The sequence below is a fragment of the Oryza sativa genome, chromosome 4, assembly GCF_034140825.1.
Source record: "Oryza sativa Japonica Group chromosome 4, ASM3414082v1".
In the NCBI taxonomy this organism is placed as follows: Eukaryota; Viridiplantae; Streptophyta; class Magnoliopsida; order Poales; family Poaceae; genus Oryza; species Oryza sativa.
Genome location: NC_089038.1, coordinates 17,933,220 through 17,952,665, shown reverse-complemented (window position 1 = coordinate 17,952,665; position 19,446 = coordinate 17,933,220). Strand labels below are relative to the sequence as shown.

At 44.9% G+C, this 19,446-nt stretch overlaps 1 protein-coding gene across 2 annotated transcripts; it reads right to left on the bottom strand.

The window, feature by feature from the left end:
• Positions 1 to 13,686: 13,686 nt before the first annotated feature.
• LOC4335580 (wall-associated receptor kinase 2) lies at positions 13,687 to 18,782 on the bottom strand. 2 transcript variants are annotated; one of them, XM_015778628.3, is made up of 3 exons: positions 17,504 to 18,782; positions 15,990 to 16,136; positions 13,687 to 15,093 (listed from the first exon to the last, which is right to left on the bottom strand). In XM_015778628.3, the coding sequence occupies exons 1-3, from the start codon at positions 18,435 to 18,437 to the stop codon at positions 13,850 to 13,852; spliced, it is 2,325 nt and encodes a 774-aa protein (XP_015634114.1). In that variant the 5' UTR covers positions 18,438 to 18,782; the 3' UTR covers positions 13,687 to 13,849. The 2 variants fall into 2 exon arrangements, with proteins under 2 accessions (XP_015634114.1, XP_015634115.1); XM_015778629.3 differs by having other exon boundaries at positions 13,687 to 14,110.
• Between the last annotated feature and the right edge of the window lie 664 nt (positions 18,783 to 19,446).

The following is a 19,446-nucleotide window of genomic DNA, read 5'->3' as shown; positions in this document are numbered from 1 at the left end:
CATAGATCCTATATGTGACTATTGAGTTAAATAGTGTGTATTCTTTAAAAATTTGTTTGAATAAATGCATTATATTTTTAGGGTTTTAGTTGTACTAATCTAGAAGTGCGTATTGTAGATATCGGTAACTACGTAGATCTGCTAGTTTGGAATCAATTCATTACCGTTGCATTGGCTTACACAAGAAGATATTACGTTGTAGATGTTTATTGCATGAAAGAGTAATATGATCTAGTTATTTCGTTGACAGATATGTCGAACAAACAAATATTTCAAGTTTACCATGGACCAGGAAACGTCCGTTATGGGCCAACTGGGGTAGATCTGTCAGATTTTATTGTATCAGAAAGGGGAATTGATAGACCGGCTGAGAGGAGTGTACCTTCTATAAAAGGATGGTTAATGAGGGGCTTGAGAGTTGATCCACAGACAAGTGACATAACAATCAATGTTATAGTAAGTCGGGCAACTGAGGGTTTTTATTCGGAACTAATGCCAGTTCAAAACTCTCGAGTGTGGAGATGGTATTTGGAAAATGCATTGCAACGCGGGTGGCCTCTAGCTTTGGTTCCGTTTGTTCACCCGAAGGATCCAAGTGTGCAGATGAACATGGATGATGGCGAGGGACCAAGTGCTGAAGTAAACGAGACTTCTGTGGAGGAGGTCAACCCACGAGAGGACGGGGGCGTAGTAGCTCCAGTGGGCATTCAACCAGGTGGAGTGGCCGACGAGGGGGAGACTGTCGGTGCCATTGTGGATGAAATGGAGAGGGAGGATTCTGACAACGAGCGTGTAGAGGAAGGTGATTCGTCAGATGATGAGACGGATATTAATCCAGCAGAATGGGCTAGTGAGGATTTTTCTGGGCTGATCGTCTCTGAAGAGGATAGTGTGAAATGGGAGTACAAAGAAAATGAGGTTATTCAGGGAGCGATTTATAGTAGAGCAGAAGATATGAAGGAGGCGGTAAAACATTTTGCAGTGTCACTTCATAGAGAGTTTTGGGTTGCCAAGTCGAACCGGTCGCAATATGAAGTTCGGTGTGTTAAGGAAAAAGATGGTTGTCCCTGGAGTGTGCACGCGTATAAGGGGAAATGGAAGGATTATTGGACAGTGTCAGTCGTTACCAAGCATACATGTTTTCTACCTGGTGTTCAGAAATACCACAGGAACATTACTTGTGCATTTGTTGCATCTGAGATGTATGCGCATGTCATCGATAATCTCACATATGAACCAAGGTCAATAATCCGACACATCGAAGAGACATACAAGTATACTATTAGCTATGCCAAGGCCTGGAGGGCCAAACAGAAAATAATAGAGATGAGATTTGGAACTTACGAAGCCTCGTATGACAATTTGCCATGCCTGCTTGGTGTTATCGAGGAAAGAAACCCTGGGAGCTCTTACGAAGTGAAGAAATTCCCCTCAATTGAACATCCTAGCAAGAGTGTGCTGCAAAGGGCGTTCTTAGCTCTACATGCATGCAAGATGGCATTCGTGAACTGTCGTCCTGTTCTCTGCATTGATGGGACATTCTTGACAGGAAAGTATCGGGGCCAGATACTAACAGCAATAGGGGTAGATGGGAACAATCAGGTATTGCCCATGGCATTTGCTTTTGTTGAGAGTGAGAATACCGACAGCTGGTACTGGTTCCTGAAATTGGTTAAAACAAAAGTTGTTGGTATGAGGCCAAATGTGTGCCTGATACATGATAGGCACGCTGGCATTCTGCGAGCGATAGAAGAGTTGCAGTTTGGGAGTATGGAACGAGGATACCCCGGTGTTTGAGAAGATGTATAGAATAGGTGGTGCATGCGTCATATGGGAGCTAATTTCTTCAAGCAATTCAAGAACAAGGAGCTCATGAACATGTTCAAGAGGCTGTGCAATCAGAACCAGGAGAAAAAATTCAATGAGCTTTGGAAGAGATTAGATGAGTTGACAGCCAAATGCAGTGATCAGCGTGCAGCGGCTCCATCGACCGCCGTTGCTGACCCTCCTCAAGCTCTTGGACCTCTCCCAACGGATAGTCCAACATTGGTTAGAAAAACTGGATTGGAGATTCGGAAATTTTCTCAGTGGATTCTACATGAACCAAAAGAGAAATGGGCCAAGGCGTATGACACAGGTGGTGCTAGATATGGAATAATGACAACAAATTTGGCAGAAGTTTACAACTGGGTGATGCGCGGTGTCCGTGGACTGCCACTAGTTGGCATAGTGGAGTTCATTTTACATGGGACATGCAGGTATTTTAGGGATCGGTTCCAGGCAGTTCTTCCCTCTATGCCGAACAACAGCATTTTGTTTGGAGCTTTCATGCAGAAAAAGCTAGAGGAGTTGCGTAAAAAGGCCATGAAACATTGAGCTGTAGTGCAAGGTACCCAACAGCACAGGTTTGAGATACTATGTCAAGATAAGGCAAGCAGGGGTATCTACCACAAGAGAGTGAAGCAGGAGTGTGTTCTCAAAGCTGACGGCACATGTCATTGCTCTTGTGCAAAGCCGAAGCTGCTCCACAGGCCATGCACCCATGTCATTGCTGCCGCAGCGGAGTGTGGCATACCAGATGCAGTATATGTGTCACAGTACTTCAGTAAGCAAGCAATATATCATACATGGAGCGGCGAGATTTATGGGTTCGGCATAGCTGGGGAGTTCACAGAGACTAACGATGAAGTACTCAATATTCCTGACCCATCGAAGCTCCGAGGCAAGGCTGGAAGGAGGAGGACTCGTCGCATCCACAACGATATGGACGAGTCGGAGGCTGGCAGGGTGAAGCGTTGCAGCAAATGCGATGAACATGGGCACACCTACAAGCATTGTCCTAAAGACAAGGAGAAACCAAGTGCGGCGGAGGCAGGACTATTAGGATTAGCAGCAGATGGAGCTCGCCCTACGGGTGAAGGCACTATCTTCACTCGACCACGTCCTAGGCGTCGTCGTGCCACGTCTGGCTACGTGGTGTAGTTCTTATGTTCTATGTCGGCATGTGGATTTGCTTGTAATTCGTTTCGAACTTATCGATGTGTTTATGTTTCGTCGTGTAATGTCAGACTTCGGCATGTCATGTCTTTAGGTCTCGTGATGTAACGTCGGACTAAGGCGCCTAACGTCTTTAGGTATGCTGATGTATGTCGGACTTCGACACGTAATGTTATGTTATATTATTGAACTCTACATGTCACGACCGGAAATAACCCAACGGGCGTTCCTTACGTGCGTGTATTATTCCTTGTCCCAGGAGGCAAGGTACACCAAAAGTTGATACAATTCAGAGTTCACAAGCGGAAGCGTAATTAATTAATTTATTACATGGGCGGCGAAGGCCCCGCACAAAAGAAGACAAACGAAAAACAGCGGAAGACTAGGGCGACGACCACAGGCACTTGACGGCAGGCACGAGCTAGACACCAAAGCCTTCATCTTCCAGGAACTCCTTTTCTGAGTTTGGGAAAAATTGAGCAATACTGAGTACAACCACCGTACTCAACAAGACACATCCACAAGTGCAGAATAAATGCAAGGGAGTACAAGGGAGCCATAATATAGGGGGTTAGGATTTGCAGTAAACAGCATTAAAAGACACTTAATTGCTCAAAGCTATTTTGTAAACACGGTCCTAGAGCTATACAATATTATTAATCAAGGCCGTGAACCCACACGAACCTGCCTTAACCCAAGGCCTATGATGATCCAGACCGAACTGGCAACCCGACCCTGGGTCCCAGCTCGACCCAAGCCAACCCAGGCCAACCATTCCATATTTTAGTTGTTAAGCAGGTTTTAAGAATTAAAAACACTAACTTGGGTACATTGCTCGGCTTGCCCATAACCGAGGGCGCGGCTATTCGAATAGGTTATACTCTGATCAGAGGTGTACATCTTTACCCACAAGACACATCTTCCTCACGTGTAACCACGTGCCACATACCACCACGGTATACGGACGGAAGACGTGACATAGTTTCCAACCCATCCTAGCCATAGACAAGAGTACCGACCCAACCCCACCTACGGCCGGAACCCCTGGGACAGGTAGGCAGGACTGAGCCCCTAGCAGCAGGACACCGGCCCTGTGCCATGACATCTCGACTACCGGGCCGCAGCTCGTGTAGCCTTTATTTGTCCTAGAGATGTCCATCGACCCCTGACTTCGTCCATCTCCATCCGTGTACTTTTGTTTATAACCAGACTGAGCCACAAACTAAGCCTTACCCACTAGACATGTGGAAGTACGGTAGTGCTTTGCAACAGAGGCCCAAAGACCGGTCCTTATATGGCCGAGGTGCTACTATCAAAACCATGCACCCCGAGCCCAGCCTAAAACCATTTTGAGGGTTTTGAATAGAGGGGGAGGTGTGAATCCAATTCCACAATAATCCAACCATTCCATAGTGTCCAGGTGATATGAATATCCCAAAGTCTAGAGTTGTAAAACCACCTAATGTTACCTAATTAAGCAGCGAAGCATCTACCTAAATTCATACTAGTGGTACCATGAGTAGAGTGTCCACTAGTTGGGGTTTTGTTTATTCTAGGGTGAACAAGGAAATAATAGCAATAACAATAATAAGGTCATAACAAAGGTAAATAGGCATGGCTAGGTAAAACAGTGATAACGCGGGAATTTAAATAAAGCGATAATGCAATAATTTAAATCGAAATAATTTTATAAACGGGGATTCAATATGTTCAAGGATGATGTGACTTGCCTTGCTCGCTTTCCCAAACGTCGGCTTCAACCTCCACGAAGAGCGGTTCTTCCGAACCTGCAGCGTCTACACGACCAATGGAAAAATAAAAGGGCTTTTACTCTAATAAACTCCATATAACAAGCAGGAAAAAAGCACAAAGATGGGTTCTTGACTTCTTAAGGAAAAATTAGAGACTTGAATGGTCCAATTCCGAGTTCAAATGGCCAAGTTATGGCCATTTGAAGTTTATATGTTCTTTAAATGAAATATTTGCGAATTTCTTCATTTAAATTTTAATTTAAAAAGGGTTTATTGCGTCAGCCGAGGGGGAGCGGGCGCGCGGACCGGGTCCACGGGAGTGGGGCCCACGCGGCAGCCTCACGGTCCACGGTGGACCGGGCGCACCCGGGCTCGCACCGGCCGGCGCCGTGGGCCCCACGCGTCAGCCGCACCCGAGGGCGCGGGCGGCTGACGGCCGGGCCCCACGCGGCAGCCACTCGGCGCGCCCGAGGGCGGCCAAGCCGGCGCAGCCGGCGGGAGGCGGCGCCCGCGCCCCTATGGTCGCCGGCGGCGGCCATAGGCACGGCGGAGCGGTGGCCGAGAGAGGGGAAGGGAAGGGGAAAAGAGGCGGCGGTCCACGGCTCACCCTAGGTCGTCGGCGACGACGAGAAAGGCGGCCGGAGCGGAGGAAGGCGGCGGCGTGGCTCGGCTCGACGGGGTCGACGACGTTCCGGCGGTCGGCGAGCGAAACGGAGGGGTGGACGAGGTCGGCGAGGATGCGGCGGAGCCGAAGGAGGCGACGCCGAGGTCGGAGGTGGTCCGGGGCGACGAGGCGGCGGACCGGAGCTCGGCGGCGACGGCGGAGAGAGAGGGCGACGGCGCGAGCTCGAATCCGGCGAGGAGGATGGGCGGCGAGAGGCGGAAACAGACGGAGGAGGTGCGGGGAGGGTTTAAATAGGGTTGGAAGGGGAGAGAGCGGCCGGAGGGGAAGAAAACCGGCGCGGGAGGTCCGGCCGCCATCAATGGCGCCGGCGAGATTTGCGGGGGCAAATCCGCCCGTTTGAACGCGAGAGAGAGAGGGAAAAATGGGGGGAAAGGGAGAGGGGATCATAGGGAGTAATTCTCCCCACTTTATTGCACGCGGGGACGGCGGGATGCGGCGGATTCGGCGGCGCTTGGCGCGGGCGAGGCGGCGGGAGCGGCGGGAGGAAGGGGATGACGGGTGGGCCCCACCCGTCAGCGAGGGTGGCGGGGGGGGCCGCCCGTCAGCGGCGCGCGCGCAGGGATTAGCCGAGTGGGCCGCGGGGAGAGGAGAGAGAGGGGGAGGGGGATGGGCCGGGCCGGCCCAAGGGAGTGAAGGGGGACTTTTTAGGGTTTTTCTGTTTATTATTTGTGCTCTGAAAATTCCACTAAAATTTATTTACGCATTTTAGGCTTTTAGGAAATATACAAAAATCCTCTAAGCCTTATTTGACTTTTAACTTTGCACATTTTAATTGTTGGAGGCTTTCACACGGATTTTAATTATTCTAGGCATCATTTAGAGGATATATTTTAGGGTTGCTTTGGGACGTGACGCTACATATATGTTAAATTGCACGTCATCGTTATGTACCATTAGTAACGTTTGCTATATTTAAATAGCCTGTACTCTTGTTGTACATAATTAATCTCATGATTTGATTACTATGTCATAATTTTGCAAGTTATATTTTGTTTTACATTACTATTTTTTGAATTGTTCTAACACGAAACACTATATTTTTCAGAGATGGCACGTCAGGATACACCTCAGTTGTTGGACCCGGCGATAGATCACCGACACCGGTCTCACCTTACTGTGGTGCAGGGGGCTCAGCTTGGGACGTTCCGGGCACGGACGTGCGGTGAGCTACTCACGGTTCACGACTCCTTTGTCGAGAGGTACGAACAGTGTTTTACTATAAGTTAGTTGCACTGTAATATTTTTTATAATGACATATTAATTTGTTATTGCAGGCTACGTGAGGCCGGCCTCCTACCGATGTGTCGACTGGTGGAGGCTGCGGCCGGCGACGCGGACCCGGCCAGACGATAGACTGTGGACAGGTCCCTCCTAGCAGCTTTGGTCGATCGATGGAGGCCAGAGACGCGCACTTTTCACTTGCCGTGCGGTGAGGTAGCCCCTACCCTACAGGACGCTGTTGGGCCAGTGACCACGGCTGTGGACTGGCAGGACGATCTGACGGCACGTTTCGCACTAGTACAGCGCGCACCGCACCTCCCGCTCGAGCCGTTGGCACACCACCGCAACACCGGACCTACGAAGAGGTGGCTGCTTCAGTTCACCGTGAGTGTTTTTGTACCGAAATGACAATCGTATTACATATTTAGTCCGCAGTTAAGGTGCCTAACATTTTATCGACGGCTTGCAGGTTGAGCAGCTACAGGCGGAGGCCGACGAGTACTCCTACAGCCGATGTTTGGAGGCGTACTTGCTCTGGCTTTTTGGCTGGGTGATGTTCTGTGGCGGTCACGGGCACGCGGTCGACAAGGGACTCGTGCACTACGCCAGGAGCATCGCCGACGCCGCGGTAGGCGAGGTGCCTCAGTGGAGTTGGGGTTCCGCGTTGTTGGCGGCTCTGTACCGTGCACTTTGTGAGTCTTGCACGAAGACGGATCCCAGCGCGACCTTTGGTGGGTGCCCTCTCTTTCTTTCTATCTGGGCAGCTGAGAGGATTCCGATCGGCCGCCCTGAGGTGGACCAGCACGCGTAGGAGGAGTCACTGTACGAGGAGCGACCAGAGGTCGACTACCCTACGATGGGTACTCTGTGGTGCCGTCGTCAGGTACGTTGCATCGATCTTATCGTATTGTTAAGTTAATTGCTAAGTTCGTTGTACATCACATCGATCGTCTCGTATTGCAGCGCCGATGGGCTCACGTCCAGGTTAGGCGGTCGTATCCTGAGTTTGTTATGGAGTTCGACCGCCTTCTGCCGACTGACGTCGTGTGGGAGCCCTATAGTGCCGCGGCTACCTAGGCTCGTGCGCCGTTGGGTCTGTCCACACTCTGCACCAGGGACCAGGCGTGCTGGATGACTATGGTTCCGATGGTCTTCGACATCTGCGTTGAGCCTCACGCCCCTTTCCGCGTGATGCGGCAGTTCGGCTTCCGTCAGCCCTTTCCAGTACCGTTTCCGACCACCGTCCCAGCTGCTGTTCACCGGTAAGATCTTGCACTACACTTTCCGTTGTTGCATTAAAATCTGCCTGTTCATAATAATTTGTAACATCTGTCGTTTCACACTAATATTACACATTAATTCGCAGGTACTCGCGCAAGGGTCAGCAGTCAGCTGGCGACTGGCCCGCCAAGTTGGCAACTTTTGTTGAGGACTGGTTGCTCGCAACCGAGGAGGTCGTGGACCACGAGGGAGAGCCACACACTGAGGAGTCATACTACGTCTACCTACGCTGGTACCAGCCACGCACCCGTACTAGGGTCACCTTCGCTCCCTTGGAGCAGCAGCCCCACGTTGCGAGCACTAGAATCCTCTATGCCAGGCACCGCGACCAGGACTTCGCTCGTGCTGTGAGTACCCTGCATCGCACCATTCCTTTATGTTTTCATGTCTTTCTCTTCGTCAAATTTTACGAATTTTTACGAACAAATTAACCATGTAGGTCGACGACATCAACCGGGTCGTCGTTGACGGTTCAACGACGATACAACGTTTAGGCGCGGGGATTCCGGTACCCGTAGAGGAGCACCTGACCACGTACACGCGGATGGTGGAGTCGATGCGCTCGATTCTCCGAGTGCTCACCTGTCGTGCAGACGACGTTGCTCGGGCAGACGCAGCTGTACAGCGGCCACCCGTACCGACTAGTCCCCGTCCAGCTGCGCACGTTCCTAGGCCGACTCCCCCACTGCACGGAGGTAAGTATTTTTATTACTATTTATGTACATGCCTCGCACATATAAGTGAGCCGTTTCACTTGCCGATTGCTTCAGGGTTTCGTGCACCGTTCAGCACCCCGCCTTCCTCGGCTAGGCCTTCTGTTGTGCCCCCCACAGGTACTTAAAAAAACAACATTACTTCGACAATCAATTTACATACATTTTATGTCTTAGCTTAGAAGGGTCCCGTTGTCGATGTGTAGGTTTTGCCCAGTTCGCTATGACGCAGGCCGCCCACTTCTCCCAGGCTGCAGGGTCAGCGTCTCAGGCAGCTGTGTCGACCTCGCACTCAGCGCAGTTCTGGCAGTACACTGGGACTTCGTCACAAGCAGCCGGCACGTCGAGTCAGGGTCCACCACTGGACCATGCTGGGACCTCGTCGGACCGCTTGCTGCCTTCCACCTTGCTCTTCGACATCACTGACTTCGACTTCGCTTCAGGCTCGACAGAGGACGTCTTTGGCCCCTCACAGCTGGGAGGCGCACCGCCGTTGCAGACACAGGACCAGACGCAGGCCACTCCTCCGCGGGACACTCATGCTACCCGTGCTGTGCCACCGGATCGTTTCACCTACTCCCAGGACCACGTGCGAGCACAGGCCCGGAGGACCAAGCGTGGTCGCAGCGCGGGGCAGGGCCAGTAGAGCAGTCTTCTGTTTGTTTACTTGCTTCACTTTCCAGTACTGTATGCTTGTGTAATGACTACGTTGTTGTTATATGTGCACGATACCTTTCGGCGCATGCACGACTACTTTCTGCCGCACCGATGCAGCCTCCTTTATTCGCGTGTGATACGAGTATTTGCCCGCCATTTGGCGCATACGACCAATGTAACTTTCGGCGCCGATCATGCATGTATCTTTCGGCGCCAATCAGGCGTACCCACCATACCCCACCACGTTCGCATGTCAGGGGTATCACTCGATTTTTTGCGCCTATATAAGTCGCCTTAACGAGTGAGGCCTCACAATCTTTCAGAACTCAGTCACATTCAGTACTCTCTTCCCCACTTGCTTCATTACAAATCCGACCGGCTTTCGTCAATGGCTAGACGCCGGGGTGTTGAGGATCCAAACTGGTGTAGCGATCCTTGTGTATACCTACTACCACCTTGGTGCCAGCGTCCTCTCTGCCTATGCGGTGATCGATGCCAACTAATGGCTTCGAGGAATCCTGATATTCGAGGAAGGCGCTTTTTTAGGTGCCCTATCTATGACCGTGAGGTATTTTATTATCTGCATATGCTTATTCATTCCGTATGGGCAATCGCTTTATTCTTCGTAACACTACTCTATTCGGCAGACCCGCACTACGGCTTGCGCATACATTGAGTGGGTCAATATAGAAAATCCCATTCTCGACCTAACCACTTGTTTACAAGAAGGTCGCTGGTATTTCGCATCCGAAAGTACTGAGCAATACTTACAGAGAAAAGCGGCTTATGAACGACAATGTCGTGAACAACAGAGCGACTGGCGGGTGCTAACTACGGCACTCCCTCCATGGGAAGCCCGTCCAAGATGCAGGTGTGGTGATCGTTGTCAGGTTCTTCGTTCCATAAATCCTACAACATTGGGTCGAAGGTTCTTTGTTTGTCCAAATATTCTTGACGACGATTTCATGGTAAGAATATTTTGATTACATGAATCCTTATTTTCTCACAACATTTACTAACTTTGCTTGCTTTACATCTATTCTTTCCTCCCAGGAACCACCAAGGAGATGTCAATACAGAGAATGGATAGACACCAGAAGGATTCTAACTCCACCTAGCCGTGTTGTGCAGCTTGAACTACCAGAGCAATACAGGGTTACTAAAGCGCGGTTTGAGAGAGGAGAGGGATCCTCACGTAGGGGTTAGCTATTATCGGACAACTTGGCATATTGAAATTTCTACTGTCATGCTTCCTTGTCCCATTACTACATCGTCGTTGTGTTCAACTATTGCACTACCTCCCTCCTAGTTCGAATCTAATATCATCTATGTAACCGCAATGCAAATAGTCGTATCAGGTTCAAATTGTACTACTATTTCTTCATGTTACATAATTCTCCTTGTTTAAGTCCATATAATGTTTCTACGACCCAGACTGCGATAGGCCTATATAAATTATCCGAGTACTAATACGTCGAATAAGGTACAAAATAATACCTCACTTAACATATGAAATTGCGCAACAACCAACTTCAATACATTTTTATAACAATATTAACAAGTTTTACCAATAAATACTTCTTTATTTATTATTAACATAACATAGAAAAATCTTTTGGCCGTACTTTTTTCAACTGGGTCCCTTGCCGCCCTCTATTGGGGCGGCAAGGGACCCAGATGAAAAAGTACGGCCGCAAGCTCTTTATGGGCGGCCAAAATTGCAATTAGCCCCTTGCCGCCCTCTGTATGGGCGGCAAGGGCCTAATCGCAATTTTGGCCGACGGCGGCAGACGGCGCGGTCGACCCACCGTCTGCCACGTCAGCTTGCCGCCCACCATTAGAGCGGCAGGGGCTATTTCTGCAATTTTTTTGGTCGATAGATTATTTCTGTAAATATTAAAAAAAAATCCCAAATATTGAGGGGCCCTGTGCAATCGCCACCGTCGCACCCCTCTATCGACGGCCCTGGCCCGCATAATTCGCCCTCAGTGCAGCCCAGCTTAACTGTCCTCCAGCATTTCAACACAAAGTGGGCTATTTGTTATTTTTCCGTCAATGTCTCGGGTTGAAACCGGATATTGAAAAACACATTGCAACTGCAGCCCATCTTAACTGTCATCCAGCATTTCAACATAAAGTGGGCCATTTTTTTTTTTCGTCTGTGTCTGGTTGAAACCGGACGTTGAAAAACAAATTGCAAGTGGCAGATGCACAATAACAAGTAAATTATAATGTTTCAAATGCGGAATTCCACATTCGAAACAATATAATTTTCTTATTATCAACATTTAATTTCATTCTCAAAAGTATTCAACTTCACTTAAATAAAACACCTTCAAACGCATCAAAAACATATTGTCTATGGTTTATTCAAAACTACAGACTGGGAACTCAATGAGATAAATGTTGGCGACTATCTTTGGAACTAGCCCAGTACCAACCCAGCAAGGCCTCGGATAATCTTTAGACCAAACATTCTAATAGCGTGATTTTAAGCTCTATCTTGGTGTACTCAAAATGCTACTCGACCTATGGCTTGTTCTGTAGCCCTCTCATGCAAAATGAACATAGCAGCTCTGTCCCTAGCTAACTTTAGAACACAATGGAGCTAACTACATGGATATCTTTCTACATGGAGCAAACCTAAAGGCAAAAACTATTATATCCATGTGTATCCACTAGTGGATCCACCGCCTAGTGGCCCTGGGCGGCCACTCGGGCTCGCCAACTAATGATTTATTGAAATTCTTTGTAATTAAAAAAATACAAAATTCAATGGAAATTTTAACTCCACATCGCATTATCCTTTAGCATTCAAGATCATAATTTTCAGCCATAGGTTATTTAAAAAGAAAACAATTATTCTTAGCAGCATTGTACTCCTATCCAACCAATTGTGCCTTTTGAACAATGAATTGCGTGCAATCCAATCATGCTCTCCTCTAATTTTTAGATCTAATTCATCCAATTGGTGTGAGAAACCTACAGCCCATAACAAAGATATTCCAACCACTCAAAATACAATGAATTATTTTTCCTATTATTACTCTAGCTCTGGCTCCTACAATTTATTGTGTGAATTCATTGTACTGAAATTGACAAAACGATTTCAATGTTCTGCTCCTCTTCGTCTAGTACTCTATTAGTCTATTAGAATAAAACAAACCAAAAACTAGATTAGCAAAATTGTAATCGACTCAATATTACACGATGCAAGGTGAAGATATGATCTAGATGTTGGTATTTGATACGATCATAGAAAATTGCAACAAAGCCAACATACTAAAATTTCTCGGAGAAACTTTGATATTTGGGGGCACTCCTTCCGGAGCTTCCCCTCACTCTCTACTAAGCCAACATACTAAAAATAAAACTACAAGTGAGTTGTACTCTAGGCTCAAGTTTGTGTGTGTTGAAGCGTGGATGCATATATACCTCCTTTTAGCCAGGGCGATAACCGGGCGTAACAGCCATTGGGGAGTAATCTGGGACATCCATGTGGAAGGCCAGGATGCGAGGCACCAGAGGCGGTTCGGCCAAACCAGGGGTTCAGCCAACCCCTGACCCCACCTCCTGGCCTCTCCTTTAGTGAAATGAGTCAAGAAGCACCCATGAAAACGTGTTATTAGCTATCGGATAAATATTTCTTCAAGCAATGTATTCTCAATATAGAGATCAAGATTGGTGTTAGGAAATATTCAAAAAGTAAATTTCAAGTCTGCTCAGAGTGGTATGTGGGTTTGCAGCAAGTATCCATTTTACTCGAATTGGCACATAAGTAAACCATTAAGATGGGAGCTGATTGTAGTGAATCCAATGTTACATCCCATATTTTCCTCTGATTTTGGATCTCTCAATCACAACTTGGTGTAAAGATATTAGACAATAAAAAGGGATTGTACAAATATGCAAATGGAAAAATAATGAATCATCTCGTTGGAAATATTCCATATTACGACCACTAGTCATGTCTTTTGACTATAACTTCAATACTTTTTTCATGCTTAATGTGACACTCATAATGACAGGGATGGAAATCTTGGGAAAATGGTTTAGTAGTCTCAAATATCCAATTGAAAAAGTTCAGAATCACATTACCAAGTAACTCAATATGTGTTATATGTGAACACAATGCATGTAATATTGCAAAAAATAGTAGGATTACCAAGTACGATACAATAGTTTCTGGGACAAACCTAGGAATCTTGTGTCCATAACATAAGAGGTAAAATCATGTGGTACATAACACATAAAGTATAAAAAGGCATGATATATTTAAACAAATATGTTAATTCTGAACTACAAAAAATTAAGTGACTAATGAAACAATTGTGGTATTATAATCAAATTTGTCATCAAAACTCAATGGAGGTTCAGCATGTAGCATAGAAAGAAAACACATGATGTGTATTGACATAAGTTTTTAATGATGTATCACAAATGTATATTCAACATTTTGTTTATGACAAGCTTATAGATTGTGCAAATGCACAAAGATACTATAAGAACATCTATCGACATTTCAACAACGGGACAAACACAATTTACCTTCCAAAGCTAGCGGATAACATAAATTCATGCTCTAAGCTATAGCAATTTGAAGATATTAAATTAGCAATGCCATTGATATCAACACCCATAGTTTGATGCAGATCAACGTAACTTTCACATAAGGGTGTTTCTATCTCATGGTTGCTTTCGGAACTAGCGCTGCCTGAACTCAAAACTTTGTTTCTTATAGACTGTAATGATATCTCCACTTGCTTCATTGTTGGCCTTTCTTCACCTCGGAGCCTCAAGCATGCCTGTGCAATTGAGGCAAAAATATTAATCTCATCCTCTATTGCTTCCTTAATAACTTCAGGGGCAACTATCTCTGTAATAGGCTTTCCTTTTATCTCAGAAAGAAAATATATTGATAGATTTTTCTTTGTGCCAGTGCCATCGTCAAAAATAGGTTGCTTTCTTAGAAGCAGCTCTAAAAGAACTACACCAAAACTATACACATCACTTTTCTCATTGAGATGCCCAGTATGGTAGTACTCAGGATCTAAATATCCAAATGTCCCTTGTATATTTGTGAAAACATGGGTTTGGTCATTCGGAATCAATCTTGAAGCTCCAAAATCTGAAACTTTAGCGGTGTAGTTTGAATCCAAGAGTATATTAGATGATTTCACATCACGATGTAGAACTGATACCGATGCTGCAGAGTGGAGGTAATATAAAGCACCTGCTGCTTCTGTAGCAATTCGCAAACAATCATCCCAGGACAATGAGAAACGTCTGTTACTTTTATCAGCATGAATAATTTGATTTAGTGAACCATTAGGTACAAAATCATACACTAATAGAGGGACTTCAGTTTCAAGACAGCATCCAAAGAGTTTGACAATATGGCGATGATTTATTTGTGAGAGAATTACAACCTCATTGATAAACTGGCTAATCTCCTCTTCCCTGATGATGTTTGGTTTTTTTATCGCCACCACACGTTGATCAGATAAGATACCTTTGTAAACCATACCATGACCTCCACTACCGAGAACACGTGTTGGGTCAAAGTTATTAGTTGCCTCTTTAAGCTCTTCTAGGGAGAAAATTTTTGTGCTATCGCTAGCTCTTTCGTCAGAAGATATTAGTTGTTCTAGTAGAAGGCCTTTGTTTTTCTGAAAATATTTTTTCCGTAGTTGCCTTTGGATGTCGCTTCTCTGTTTACGGATAAGAAACACCACAGACAAGCTAAGTAGGAGAATTCCGAAACCAACACCCAAACCAATTGCAATACCTACAAATATAGACCAATATTAGTTTTGTCTATTGCCTCAATGAACATCCAATGGTAAGCTAAAGTATCAAGGATAAGTTGAATCAAATAATAGCTGTAACATTAGTTGATTCCTCTTTCACATGTCAAACTGATGAACTACAGGAACAGCCACTATAGATTATCTTCCAGTTTGCTGGATTAGAGAACAAATCTGATTTATGTGTTCTTCTATAATATTAGATTCTATGACACTTTCTACACAAGCAAACATTTTTAAGAACCTTTTAAAAGAAGGAGAAAGTCCAAATAACCCCCTAAATTTTAGATGGAAGTTCCTCTAGTACTCTGAACTGTGAAACCAGGCATTGAACCACTTAAACTTTACAATACCATTTATATAGCACCCTAAGGCAGTTTTGCATAGTGGTTTTTATCAGTTTTGTATATAAGTTGGATGAGTTTGTCACATGAAATAAACATTGGACATATATATAAAAAATTCAATTTAAATCTTTATTTTTACTCTTTGTTAGCTCTCACTTATAAACAAGTACCAACGTAATAATAGTATGACATCACTATATATGGATAAATTGTTGACTTAGAACTGATGATATGCAAATATGTCAGATTAGTTATTCAAAGTTGTTACTTGTTTGTTTAAGCTTTCAAAATATATTAAAAAAAACACCGTCCAAAAACACCTTAGGGAACAATTTGGATAGTATGGCAAAGTTCAAAGGGTTGAATGTCCGGTTTTTATGTTTAGGGTCATAGATGGACTTCGATCCAAATATTAGGGGGATATTTGGACTTTGTCCTTAAAAGAATTTAAGGATGCCAAATACTTTTTATTTGAACATTAAAGTACATCTAATTTATACAAGAATTATGTAGTAGATTTGAATATTTACCAATTCCCAGTGGGAAATCTTTCCGGCATGGTCCAACAGATGCATTTCCTCTCATTCCCGCAGGGCAGAAACAATCAAATCCTCCAAGTTTGTTAATGCATTTACCATAGCAGGGGTACTTCTTAGGATCGTCACACTCATTAATATCTACATCCAGATTACAAATTTATGTCAATATATAATGTCAATTCTTAAGAAAAAAACATCATGATGCACTAAATGGCAATGCATTGGATTGCATATTCTTAATTTGGTTCATCCCAGTCAATTAGGATTTAGGGTGACAATTGCAATTTAACCCACAAGAAACTTGGTTCATGTCAAATATTAGCCGTTGTAAGCTATAGTTGATGAACTAAACAAACACAAAGCGTGCAGGTGGTTATAACTGGCACATGAGGCCTCATCATTTACACAACAACGTATCAACCATTGCCAAGGACACATATATAAATTTTTGGAGTTGATTTTGAATAGTTTCTGAATGTATAGTTTCTTTGTTATATTAGCTTTTAAGTTGCTATGGACACATATATAATTTTTTTACCAACAAATTATTGGTCTCTAATATGCTATAACGGCTTATAATCATCACTAAAGATAAGTTGGAATATGCCAACCCACCCACATTAGCTTTTTCTTTGCCAATCCAACTAGTAAAATTAGTTGGGTGAATATATATACATACCTCTTAACCAGATAAAATTCTATTGCTTGATAGACGAACTCATTATCATGTTAACAAAAATGGAGTGGAACAAGTTACTAAGTTACCAAGTTGCCCATCACATGGACTCTCCAAGTTGATCCCTTTTTATCAAGTTGTGCATCCAACCTTTTGCAGATGACTAAGTAAAGTCAATTATTTTCTGATTAGTCTTTACACTTCCAAGAATGAAGATATTTCATTCTCGATTGCGATCTAGAGTTAGTACTCCCTCCGTTTCAAAATGTTTGACACCGTTGACTTTTTAGTACATGCTTGACCATTCGTCTTATTCAAAAAAATTAAAGCAATTATTTATTCTTTTCATATCATTTGATTCATTATTAAATATACTTTCATGTACACATATAGCTTTACAATTTCACAAATTTTTTTTGAATAAGACGAACGGTCAAACATGTGCTAAAAAGTCAACGGTGCCAACATTTTGTAACGGAGGGAGTATTTGGTATCCCTGGTCAGGGCCGAATCAAATGTGGAGGCAGTGCGCGTGGCCTCAAACCCACCGCCCCTGTCCCCAAGTCCTCCCTTCGGACCACGAGAGCCTGGTGTACTTTTCTACTATCCCAAGTATGTTTAGTCCCCTCTATTACTGGATCTGTCCCTATCCATGTACAAGGTACGTAGTATAAATTTGCACTAAGCTCAAATTAAATAAACCGATATGCAGACACGTATACTTCATTGCTAAATGTACCACGTACTATACTAGCTAGCACAAATTTGTAAGAAGTAAAAGCACTATGTATGTATTCTGGGAACAAAAGTTTTGGTTGTAAATAATCACCTTGGCAGCTGTCAAGACCTTTATTGTAAGGGTTACCCTGGAACCCCTTTCTGCAGTTGCAAATGTAACCCGGTCCATTCTGTGAGTCCAAACAAATGCTGTTGTTGCTGATGCATGGGTAGGTACCTAGATTTTTACGAGCTTCTTTGCATGATATATTTCCCATAACCCAGTCAACCACAAACGGCGGCTGACTAGAGACGGTATCGCTGTTGAACTTCGATGATGAATCGTAAATCATGGAGAAATTGAAGCTGGACTCCTCCACGAGCGCTGCATAGGCACAACGGTTCCATGTGTACATGGAAGACGTGTTGAAGCGGTCATCAAACCATGCCTTATAATACTTTATCCCCTTTGGGATAGCCGTCTGGCAGCAGCCTATCCCAGAGCATCTACCACCACCGATAGTGGCAGAATCATCCTTGCCACAACTGGCCGCGCAGCCAATTCTTAGGTTGCTTCCTATGTCCCTCTGTTCGCCCGCCCCAAGATATGCAAGAACTTGGCACCCAAAGGCCGTGAACTTGTTCGCGCTGTCGGAGAAGGTGAAGGGACTCCCCGTCAAGTCCATCCACCCGTTGTCGACGCAGTCCATGACACGAGTGGTCATGTTGTAGCAGTGAGAGGACATATGCATCCTCATCCGGAGCTGGCCTTTCGGCAAGGAGATGCCGAGCACCTCCACGCTCCTGCTAAGGGGCTGCACTTTGCGGAGGAGAATCGGTACACCACTCTCCGTGTTGTTGCCGCAGCTCAGCTCAAAGCCCGGCTTGGCACAGCCAGGCTGATCACCGTCTATGCCGAATGGAAAAGGAACTTCGATGTCACCGCATTTTCTCTGGCAGGACATCGCTGTGACGGAGGAGAGACACACCGCAGTTGCTACGGCGAGACATAGCAAAGCAGCTGCTCTGTGGATGAATGGTTTCATGAGCGATGCCTGGATAATCTTGGATTCTTTGCTGGTATTCTGTTGTGCGAAATGAGAAATACTGCGTCTCTACTAGCTGCAGCTACTATATAGCATCTACTGCGGGCATTCATGCAGCACTGAACATATAATCTAAGACTTTGCACATCTTAGATTGACTTGGACTAGTTCTAACTCTGAGGTCTTGGCACATCTTAGATTGACTTGGACTAGTTCTAACTCTGAAGTCTTCATAACCTAACTATTGCAATTATTAATTAGTGATGATGCCAGTGGTTTGGTAGCAGTGCGTGTGATTGAAACTAATATGCTAACGGCTGCATTTACTTCATTCCACTCTTTCCACACTTAACAACTGCATCGCTTCTCGCGAACGCATCTCGCTCTCTTGTTGTCACCTATCGCTGAGTGAGTTTTTTTTTCTTAATGTGAAATAACATTTTGGCTCAAATTAACAAATCTAGTTAGATTCTCGAGTAGTTGTGTTCCAAACCTCCAATTAAGTACTAGCTCTGTTATAAAATATAATAACTTAGGACCTGATATTCTACGAATATAGACAGTGGCACGTCTAATCCTATCCTATATTACTATATTTTGATATGGACGGGGAGAGTATTACTCTTTCCAAACAGACGTCATTCAATAGTTCACAAAGTACTACCTCCGTATTTTAATGTATGACGCCGTTGATTTTTTGTCCAACGTTTGACCATTCGTCTTATTTAAAGAAATTTATGTAATTATCATTTATTTTATTGTGACTTGATTCGTCATCCAATGTTCTTTAAGCATGACATAAATATTTTTATATTTGTACAAAAATTTTGAATAAAATGAATGATCAAACGTTAGTCGAAAAGTCAATGGCATCATACATTAAAATATGGAGGGAGTATGTATTTTCCACGGAAGCTAGGGAAAACTTTCCCAATCCTTTATTTGGTTGGGTGGGGCGATGGCGTTTCAGCCTTGACCGAGGGAACGGAGTTCTCTGCCACACTACAAC

Excerpts from the sequence above, each read along its gene's own strand:
- LOC4335580 (XM_015778628.3), bottom strand. The coding sequence starts at position 18,437 with ATGAAACCATTCATCCACAGAGCAGCTGCTTTGCTATGTCTCGCCGTA. Across the intron at positions 16,137-17,503 it reads AGGTCTTGACAGCTGCCAAG|ATATTAATGAGTGTGACGAT; the intron begins GTGATTATTTAC and ends ATCTGGATGTAG. Across the intron at positions 15,094-15,989 it reads AGATTTCCCACTGGGAATTG|GTATTGCAATTGGTTTGGGT; the intron begins GTAAATATTCAA and ends CTATATTTGTAG.